We start from the raw sequence: 10,912 nt of genomic DNA on the forward strand, positions 1-10,912 counted from the left end.
AACAACCTTGAGCACCAAATTATCTAGTGGAGCACCAAAATTTTTTTTAAAAATACCTTGAGCAAATTACACTGCTGTAATTGGTGTTTGGCTTTTTTCTTCTCCCCACTTGAGTCTTCTTGGGCTGTCTTCTTGGGCTACTAAAATGCAAGAGAGTCAACGAAATTCGATTAAATAGCAAAAATGCATGTTTCATCACTATCATGTCGAGCTGTCAGAACTTGAACTGTTTTGCTGCAATTGTTTGTGAATTTCCAAAATGGATGGCACTCACAACTATACCCTACAAGGCAGGGACTTAGTGGGTTTGCACCACCTCTAAATAACCAAAGTGCTGAAATTTTCTCCTCCTTTTTTTGGGGCCATATATTTTTTTTGACCAGAGTGTTGAACACGGATAATAAAAGTCGGACGGCATTAAAAGTTACACCATCCCTAGTTCACAGTGGATAAGTTGATAAAAGGAAATCAAATCTTCAAGAAGAACATTTCTTTTAAGACCTCAATATATAGCACACTAGTGTTTTAGGTAGCTTCTATAATGATGATAAACGATGCACTCGTCCTTCCACAATTCACGATCATCATCGTCCACACATTTGCGATTGGGATGTAAATGCATTGTCTGCAACCCAAAAAAAGAACAAAATTGTTATAAAGAAGTAGAGAAAATTATTTTTTTTGCCCCTCAAGCCCTTCAGGGCCTCATATTGGGGAAGGTGGTCTGCCCCTCCTTCCCGCCCTCTTCCTTTCTCTATGTTTCTCCCTCCTCGATTTTGGGTTTGCCCCTCTGGTGTTTTTGTGCATTCTTTATCATGGTGGTCTATTTGTCTCTAAGGCCATTTGGCCTTATTTGTCATTGGCCCAAGAAAATAAAAATGAAAGTGAAAATGGAATGGGCTTTGAATTAAGTCCATCTGTGTGAGATTTATGATCTAATACGCAAGAATTTTATAGTGAGGGCTTTATATATTACCATTAAATGAGGCTTTATTTTTTAATCGTTGAATCAAATTGATTAACTTGATCCAATAGTTCAGCAATAAAACATCACCTAATGGTCATATATAAAGCCCTAACTATAAAATGACTCTGCTACTTGCTAGAAAGCTTGTGTGAGGCACTACATTTGTTTTAGGCCGGCCGAAACACAGCCAAAACTTTTCTCTAAGTTTTATTGGCCTTGTCGAAGCTCCAAATCTAGGAACAACAATGATAATATGAATTTTATATACTGCTTTCAAGGAAGAAGTATGAATTTGATTGTTGAGTTTATTTTCCTTGGTATACTTTTATTTTATTTCATTGATGTTTTATGTTTGGAGGCCGATGAGATGCCCCCAAAAAAAAAAAAAAATTTCTAGATATGCATGACTCCCATTACAAAACATTAAAATAATAAGATTAACCATGGTTAATTTTATTTTTAGAGCAAACTCAGACTCTTGAATCATGCGTGCACATAAATTGAGTGAATTTATTTATCATTTTCCTCCTGTGAATGTCAGTATGATTATCGACATGAAAATTATCCTTTTCAGTAACAAATTAGTGTCTAGTTTTACAATTGGGAAAAGTATTTTTCTTGACATGTCAAGAGAAAACTATAAGAATTTGATAAAGTTCCAACAGAGAAAGTCCACATATGGGTTTAATTTGATTATTTTAAACATGCAAATCATTTGAGATATTAGAGAAACTAAATTGAAAACCAAGCTATGGAACCAAGCTATGGTTTTGGAAAAGTTAATGTCATTTTGAATAAGACTAGCACTTGGAATTTTGGATATAAGACCAAAAAGATAAATTGGAGGAGATGATACGGCCTAGGGATTCTATCTGCCCAAACTCTTCTATATACCCAAACTCCTCCTCTTCAACTTGGGTGACTCAAAGTAAGCAAATCATATAGCCCGCCCAAAGTTCACCTATTGAACTATATGGATTTGTGTTTCAGTCTCCCATGGATATGGGTTATGTGTACTTGTTATCTTGGTTCAAAAAAGAAAAGAACATTTCATATGCTTGAGAGTTCTGTTGACTGCTCTAAATTTTAAAGATTACACAACTTGCTGATTTAGGACCGTTGAACGTCCACAGTGGTGTTGGATTCTCCCTCTCCTTATAGCACCCAGAATCGAACCCTAGTAGGATTTCTTTCCTCCAATGTAACAATATTAAAAAAAGAGCACGAGAAAATATTGACTTTCGTAGAAAAGTCGTATACTAGAATCTTGCTGCTTTATATTTACATAATGCAAATTATAATACAATTTTAGTTTTATTCCAACTCAAGTTGTTCCATTCTTTGCCTTCTTACCAAGTAAGCAACTGGACCAGATAACATCCTCTCTTTTTTAATTTAAAAAAAAAACAATTTGAAATAAACAATATATTTGAGAGGTGATTGGAAATTATTAGTGTTGAACGCTTTAAACTTTGTTTGCTTATAAGTAGAGAGTAGTTGTTATGCATTCAAATGCAATCAATATGGTTTGTTTTGTATCAGCAAGCAAAAAGGAGGACCAAATCAAGAAGGGGCTTTTTCCTTTAAAGCTTTTTGCTTATGTCTGAAGCATGTTTAGCCAATGAGTGTGCCATAACATTTGCCTCTCTCTTGGGTCTAGTGGCAGACTTTCAGAGCCAGCAATTTTCTTAGCAATGACTTCACATTTTCATAGCAATTGTCACTAATGAAAGGCAAACCTCCAAAGCCAGTTGTAAATCAACAATTGTGGCCAACAGTTCAACCACCTCAGCTTCCATTCAAAATTAATGATCTTGTTTATTTCTGGTACCAACACCAACCCTGTTTTTGCTTCTCCTGCTGGACACTAGGCAGTGCAACATCAACATTTACTCTCATGAGTAAATGTTGGTTCCTTCATGTCTTTACCATGCGCAATCATGGATACAATTTTATTGCCAATTTGTTACTTTCTTACATAAAATCAACTACCCATCAACCCATATAATGTTTTTGCATGCATATGTGCATTTTCAAAGGGTAGAGATAATACCACTCCAATTTTAGTTTCATCCACTTCAAACCGAGTATTTTTATAGTTTTTTCTACTCATAAGTAGAAAGTGTAGGAAGAGTGTCAACATCGCTATTATTTTTAAACGACAAAGAAAATTTCCAATTCGGGATACACTATAAAGAAAGATGTAACTTCTATATATAGTTTCATCCAACATCTTCAAATTTCCAATTCTGTAATGAATATACTACAGAAAAATATGTAACTCCCACATGTAGTTCCATCCAACGTCTTCAAATCAAATATAGAATCCCGAAGCTTGCAAAAGAGAGAGGTACAAAATATGAAACTCCCAGTCCCAAAACCAATGTGTTACAATCTTATAACTAGATAGACCATCTCATAAATGGTCCAATATCCCATAGGCAACAACATGCTCTCTCATACATGTAACATGTCCAAGCAGCAACTTTATATATTGGGACCCCTAACTTTGGTTGTGCCATTAAAATTCCAGCTTGCAAACATGATTTTCAGTTGAGCCAAAAATCATTCAAATTCATTAAAACAAACAAGACCCAATCTTTTTTCTCTTCTTCATCGTCTTTTTTTTTTTTGGTTTTTTTTTTTTTTGACTCATCTTTTCATCATCGTCTTCTCATCAAAATCTGCTTAAAAGTCAAAATCTGGCAGTGAAAGAGATGTGAATGGATAATAAGTAGCAGTTGATAGGACGACAATGCCACAATGGACAAATGGTTAGGGTTCGTAGGGCCCACTAATAGTCAGGTGTGGGGTGGGGCCAGTGGGGTTGATTTAGATTCGTATAGAGACTAGTCGTCAGACGTGTCATGAAAACGCACCTTCTTAGTTTTTTCTCTCTCTCTCTCTCTCTCTTTTTTTCTTCTTTTCACCTTTCACATCGGCCAAAACAGTGCTTTTCTCTCTCCAGTCGCAACCAAGAAAAAGCCCTTATTAGAAAAAAGAAAAAAAAAAAACCAAAATTAAAGAAAAATCGAATAAAGCAAAAGCAAAAAATATAAAGAGAGGAAAAGTGGGTTTGCTACTGCCCATATCATTTTTGCTTCTTCCACTCCTTCGTAAGGGTAAAGTTGGGGTGCGGATAGTAAAAAGAGGAAAGCGTCAGTGTTAAACGACACCAGACAAACGGCGATTCCAACGAAAGTCACTCTCATTCTGCTTGTGCACAAGAAACGACACCGTCTCAAGACCAAACGTCGTCGTTTTGGGGCATGTTGGAAATATCAATTTGCTTTAACGTTGGAAAACGGTCCAAGACTCACACAATTGGTGTGTGTCTGATAATATAAATTTAGCAGGAAACAAAACACACAAAAAAACACAAAGCAGAGCATAAATGCAGAGAGTTTCTCAGAAACACCTACTGGAAATAGAATTTCTCAAAGCACTTGTTTTTTTTTCTTTTTTCCAGCTCATAGTTTTCCGATAAATTATTTGTCCCCGCAAAAGCTCTCTTCTCTCTCACGTCTACTTCTCTAGTTCCACATCATCATCATCAACGCCATCCGTTCTCTGTTTGGTTCCTCAGAAAACTGAAAAAGAAAACCCAAAAGAAAAAGGGACTTCCTGTCTTTCTTCCCCACTCACTCGGTTTCAGCTCCTTAAAACAGCAACCCAGCTCAGCTCATTCTAGCAACAACCCAAAGCTTTCTCCTTTCACCTCATTTTCTTTACCTCGTTTTCCTTTTGGTTTTTCCGCAGGCAAACTTTGACTGGAAACAGTTGTTAATTTGTCGCTTGTTTTTTGATCGTTTTGTCTTTGGGGTTGTTTGGTGACTTGGGTTATGAGCAAATGGGGGACTCAGCTAGAGTGAGGTTGGTTCGGTGCCCAAAATGTGAGAATCTTCTCCCCGAGCTTGCTGATTACTCTCTTTATGAGTGTGGTGGTTGTGATGCTGTTCTAAGAGGTATGCTTCTTCTTCTTCTTTCTTTGCCTTTTTGTTTTTAGTTTCATTCTTTGCTTCCTGTTTTAGCACAATGTGAGGATTATTTGGTATGGTTGGTGATAAATTTGAGGAAAAAGAGAGAAACTTTACGTTTTGAATCATATGATTCATGTTGGCTGGAAACTCTTTACCTCCAAGTTTCTGATCAAAATGTCAATTTCTGTGATTTCTTGGTAACCAACGGCTACCTTACTGTTTGTTTCAAATCTTTACGGTTATAGTCGTGATTTTTATTTTATTTTTTGTAATTCTGTTGAAGTTTCTGCTTGATTCATGTATGAGAAACCTTAGAAAATTGAATGAAATCACGATTTCCAGCCTTGAAATTTTTGTGTGGTATAGTCCCAATGCAAAACCAAATTCCACACTAACACAAACACACAATATTTGTATTTGAGAGGTTAAGTTTTTTAAACCTGGAAAACCAGATATCGAACTTAATAGTAGCATTACCATCAACACATTTCCTACTCAAGGATACTAATATGAACGTCATTACATAAAGGAAATTTCTTTTGTTTGAGTTTATTTTGTCTCTCTAAAATTGAGGATCAAATATTCACATCTCTCGTTTACAGCTAACAAGAAAAGGCAAGAGGGGGATACTTTGTCCATGAAGTCGGACGAAGAAAGGGTTGGAGGAGTTTCTGCTAAATCAGATGATTCAGATGATAAAGGAATAGTTGTTTTGACTGATGCCTCTGATACTGATGTTAAGTCAAGTGATGGCTCTTTGAGGTTTGATCTCGGGGATTTAGGGAAGGAAGATGTTAAAACTGCTGAAATCTGTACGAAGCAAGCCAAAGAGACGACTGATAACGGAGCTGTCGAGGATGGCGTAGGTATGAGCGTGGAAAGAGATGAATTGAGCAATGCATTGGGAAGAGAGCATGGAGATTTGAATGTGGAATTGAGTTCCATGAGTGAAAGCCGAAGATCAGGATGGATGGCAGATTGGCAAACTTGGGAGAATGGTGAAAGGGAGCGGTATCGAAGACATCCAAGAATTGATGTTGAAGGTATGAGGTCTTCAACTTCAAATTATCCAGATGAGGGTCCATCAAATTACCATTTGGGTTCTTCTCATAGGGGTGGGGAACCATTGAGGAATACTAATGACCCAAATGGGGCAAACAGAGTTCTGTACCTCGAACAAGACCGAGCTGAGCTTCTAAAGAAGCTGGATGAGCTAAGGGATCAACTTAGCCGGTCTTGTGATTTGGTTGATAAACCGAAAGAGAAAGCTCCCCATGAAGCGGGGATGGTTCCTCCAGATCCTTATGGTAGTTCTGACGCTTCATACCCAGGAGCTTCTTCAGGGGCAAATAGGGCTTCAATGCAGTACTTTGGACCTAGTAAACATGTCACAGGACACTCTCATTTCAATCACTTTCCTGAGCCATATCCCTACACCAATGGGCGTGAAATGCCTATGCCTAGCTTTTCTCCTTCCATGCATAATTCAAACCATTTTCCTGGGTATGGGGATCCTTTTGGATCCCAAATGCTCAGTGGACCTCCTCATCCCTTTCCCAGGCAATACCAGCAACCATCTCATCCATACTTTTCTGGACAGTATGCTGAAAACAGTCCTGATCCTTATGAGCTTTACCCACATAGTGCAACATTTCACCATCCTACTTGCCCTTGTTTCTATTGCTACGACAAACACAGAAGAGCTTCAGTGCCAGTTCCATCCACTGCTTTTCACAATAAAAGATTCCCTGATTTCCCTAACAATCCCATGTTGGCCCAGCCTGAAAATCCTGGGATGATTGGTCCATATGATCACAACAAACCTAGGACTGCAATTCCTCCACCCTTTCATGTGTCACAAGCCCATACAAGACGCCCAAGTGACCAACCCCATACAAGATGGCCAAGTGACCTTAACTCCCACATGGACAGTTTTGCTCATTCCCGTCCAGAGAGGGCGGTGCTAGCCAGTGGTGGCCGCCGATGTCTTCCATTTTCTGGTGGTGCTCCATTTGTAACATGCAATAATTGCTTTGAACTTCTGCAGCTGCCCAAAAGAGTACTTATTGGGGAAAAGAATCAACAGAAAATGCGATGCGGGGCTTGTTCTACAGTAATCGATTTTTCTGTTTCCAATAAGAAACTTGTCCTTTCCCATCACGCAGAAGCACAGCAAAATCCATCAGAGGTAAATATTAGCTCGAATGAGGTGGTCAAAGATGGTACTTCACATTCCCATGGTCGTGTTACCCGGGTCTATGCTCATTTCTCTTCTGATGATTATGATAATTCTGGTTATGATTTTCATTCAATAGATAGAGAACCTGTTTTACCGTCCACAGCCCCAAGTTCAACAACAGGCAAGCCTCATGAGATGCAAAGCTTTCATTCATCATCTCCAAGTACCTCTGAGGATGACTGCAATCCGGAAGCTCCAATTGCTCCAAAAGAATTCACAAATTCTATTCAGCAGCCAACCAAAGCCACTTTTTCTCCTCCACCTCCTGGTTCACCTCTACAGGAGCATTTTGAATTCTCCTCTAACAGTCACGTGATAAACCGACTTGGGAAGGGAAACCGAAGTAGTCGCTCAGATCAAGAGAAGGTAAAACCAAATAAGGTTAACTCGCGACAAAATTCGTTGAAAGAGACATCACTAGCAACTGAGATGGAGGTATCATTTAATGAGTACTCTAACACTGGGGTTTCCCAAGATTCTTGGGACGCAAACAAAGAAGAAGATCAGCCAAGAACCAACAAAGGGAGTGAATCATTTATTACCAACTTTATTAAGAAAAGCTTTAGGGATTTTTCCAAATCAAATCAAACAAATGAGCATGGGAGAAGCAATGTTTCAGTTAATGGGCAATTAATACCGGATCGTGTGCTTAAGAAGGCTGAAAAGATGGCGGGAACAGTCCATCCTGGACAATATTGGTAAGTGTGCACTCACTAACACATAGTGCATTTCTTAGCATGTTTGCTTTCTGGAACTATGCTTTATAATCTTTTAGAACTCATAATGAGTGAAGATATGTGCTTTGTTGGAAGATAAAACATTTGTTGGCCTATATTCTAATAGCTTAAGCTTTTTGGAAAAGTGATAAACCAATACTTTCGACCAAAAAAAAGGGTGATAAACCAATACTACTAAGCATGGTAGCAGCGGAATAGATCCCTGGTTAAAATCTCTGTAATGCATGTTGAATTCCATATGTTGGGCTCACTAGAGTTGGGAGAGCCCACATGTGAGGGCTAACAGTATACTTCCAGGATAGCTTACTGTTGCTTATGTAATCTCTTTCTGTAATCTCTCTCACCTCCTCCATTGTACTTATGTCTTTGCCTTCAATTTCTTAAAACAGGTATGATTTCCGAGCTGGATTCTGGGGTGTCATGGGTGGGCCTGGTCTTGGCATGATTCCTGTAAGAGAAATTTTTACACTATTATCAATGCATAAGCTATTAGTTATATTGGTTTTCTGCTTAATGTTGATGGAGAATTCTTTTCTTTTGCAGCCATTTATTGAAGAATTCAATTATCCCATGCCTCAGAACTGTGCTGGTGGAGATACTGGTATCTTTGTGAATGGAAGAGAGCTTCACCAAAAAGATTTAGATTTGCTGTCCAGTAGAGGACTTCCCACAACCAGAGATAGATCTTACATCATAGAGATCTCGGGGAGAGTCCTAGATGAGGACACCGGTGAAGAGCTTGATTGTCTTGGCAAGCTTGCCCCAACGTAAGCACTAATTCTTTGATGGCTGTCTCTTTTAGTTCGTTCTACTTGTCAATTATTCTAGATAGTATAGTGTTGCTATTATCATGATGAGCAGATAGGCATATTTAAATCTTTATATTGTCGTTTATCGTGGAAATGTTGGTTTCTGTTATGGTTGGAACTTAGAATGAAAGACATGTTGAATATTTTGGACATAGATAATCTAGGAAGATCCTTTAACAGAAAATGCTGTGAACATTTGTTCATATATTTTACTTCACCTCACATGCGGCATGTTTTAGCCACTTGGTTGTCAGCATCTTTTTACAATTTTACTGATGCTATTATATGTTTTAGCAATCTTCTTGTTTCCTGTTTGGTTTGCCATGAATATTATTACTTGTCTAAAATCTAAACATCCCACCAGCGTCTTTGGGCATTTTGTAATGTTTCGTACTTTGACCCTTTAAACAGGGTTGAGAAGGTAAAAAGGGGATTTGGCATGAAGCTTCCAAGAGCTGCTGCATAATCAACTTGTATAAATCACTAGGTGCATCTGACATGTGGAGAACCGAAGTCTTCCATCCTGAATTTGGAAGTAAAATTATAAGGGGGAAAAAGGGGAAAGAAAACCGCTCCGAGAAAATTCTTTTAACTGTTCTGTACAACATTGCAGAACACTGAAAATGAATGATAAACTGTTGGATGGTATGTAGGCTAGTTTTATCTGAAATCTAGTATAGCTGTTTCTGGTTTGATATTTTATTGTGTATGTGATCATGCAAGCTTCTTTGAGCTGACTTCAAATATTATGTATATGGTTTTTTGTTCTCTTGCTATTATGATTTTTGTTCCATTGGTGCTTAACCATTCAAAGAATGTGCAACAGACCTGAGCAGCTACTACTAGTCAATATTTCCCTCTTTTGTGTGTGTGATAAACTACTACCTGTGAATGGGCTGAGGCAATCTTGGGACCCCAAAAAAAAAAAAAAAAAAAAAAATAACGGAGTTGTGAAATTCAGACCAAGTCAATGATTGGTTTGTCTGGTGCAAAAACTGCGCAAAGATATTCAATTTGTATGGCGGCCTCAGGACACAATGGCAACCCCCACTTGCAGTCTTGCCCTGCATAGTGTTGGGGCGTTCAGTTGGCCTCAAATTGTGGGCTCACCCCAATCTGAGACTAGTGCTCAGAGCCCACGACCTGGGCCATGCCAAAGAAAGAAGGAAAGTTATTTTTATTTTTTTACCAAAATTAGTAAAGGGGCGAATTTTCTCATACACAAAAAGATATTATGAGGATTCGAACTTGAGATTACTGTTATACAAGTTAAATTTTTTTTAACTAGACTAGACTCTGTTGACAAGAAAGAAGGAAATATTAAGAATGGCTAATTGGAATTCTTGTATAATAGACTTATTCCATTGTTGCAAATAAAATAAAAATGTGTCAAATTTGTCTTTTCTTTTGGATTTTCGTACGTGTTTTTTTTTCTTGAGAAGGGAGAATTGTGGAAGTAAGAGAAGAGAGCTGAAGACATTGCAGTCTGCAGAGAGTGCAGATGATAATAAAGTAAAGGCCGTTCATGGAAATTGACAAATGTGATTGAAATGAAAGCTCTTTAAAGCTTTCGCTTTCCCTAGGGGCCAAGCCCCAATTGGTCCCCCTGCTCCCATTAAAACTTAGAGGCTAGCAATCTTCTCTTTAATATTCTATTTTTGACTTTTTTTCTTCTTTTTATGATAAGTGTCATTTTTTTTACACTAAAACAATATCATTAATGAATCACACAAATTAATTTTTGTTTTTCAAGTTTACCCTTATTAAATGTATTAATTTATTTTAATAACAACCTTTTTTTTTTACAACTTTCTTACCACCTTGTTAAAAAATTAAATTAAAAAAAAACTGAAGTTTAAAAAAAAAAAAAAATTCCAAAGAGAATGTATGTTTTGTTAAAAACAAAATAAAGATGATAACAATATCATGTAACAAATTTTTATTTTTTTTATATTCTAAAAAATGACATTTTTCTTATGTTTTTTTTCTTATTTAATTTTTAACAATGTGCTAAGAGAAGTTGTAACAAAATTTGAATAAATTGAAGGAAATATAAAAGCCAATACATTTTAAAAAGGTAAACTTGGAAAACAAAAACTAACTTGTGTGATGCATTAATGACATTGTTTTAAGTGTAAGGAAAATGACACTTGTCATGAGGAGAAGGAAGAAGGTCCAAA

The 10,912-nt window shown here is 37.3% G+C and overlaps 1 protein-coding gene across 1 annotated transcript; it reads left to right on the forward strand.

The window, feature by feature from the left end:
- Positions 1-4,317: 4,317 nt before the first annotated feature.
- On the forward strand, positions 4,318-9,508 carry LOC117619063 (protein ENHANCED DISEASE RESISTANCE 4-like). Its single transcript, XM_034348886.1, has 5 exons — positions 4,318-4,932; positions 5,550-7,884; positions 8,313-8,373; positions 8,467-8,690; positions 9,144-9,508. Exons 1-5 carry the CDS (start codon positions 4,818-4,820, stop codon positions 9,196-9,198), a joined length of 2,790 nt encoding a protein of 929 aa, XP_034204777.1. The 5' UTR covers positions 4,318-4,817; the 3' UTR covers positions 9,199-9,508.
- Positions 9,509-10,912: the final 1,404 nt, after the last annotated feature.

Source organism: Prunus dulcis, chromosome 2 (assembly GCF_902201215.1).
Source record: "Prunus dulcis chromosome 2, ALMONDv2, whole genome shotgun sequence".
NCBI lineage: Eukaryota > Viridiplantae > Streptophyta > Magnoliopsida > Rosales > Rosaceae > Prunus > Prunus dulcis.

Bases quoted from the DNA above. Each gene is read 5' to 3' on its own strand.
- LOC117619063 (XM_034348886.1), top strand. From the start codon at position 4,818: ATGGGGGACTCAGCTAGAGTGAGGTTGGTTCGGTGCCCAAAATGTGAG. The intron at 4,933-5,549 runs GTATGCTTCTTC...TCTCGTTTACAG, and splicing joins TTGTGATGCTGTTCTAAGAG to CTAACAAGAAAAGGCAAGAG. The intron at 8,691-9,143 runs GTAAGCACTAAT...CCCTTTAAACAG, and splicing joins CTTGGCAAGCTTGCCCCAAC to GGTTGAGAAGGTAAAAAGGG.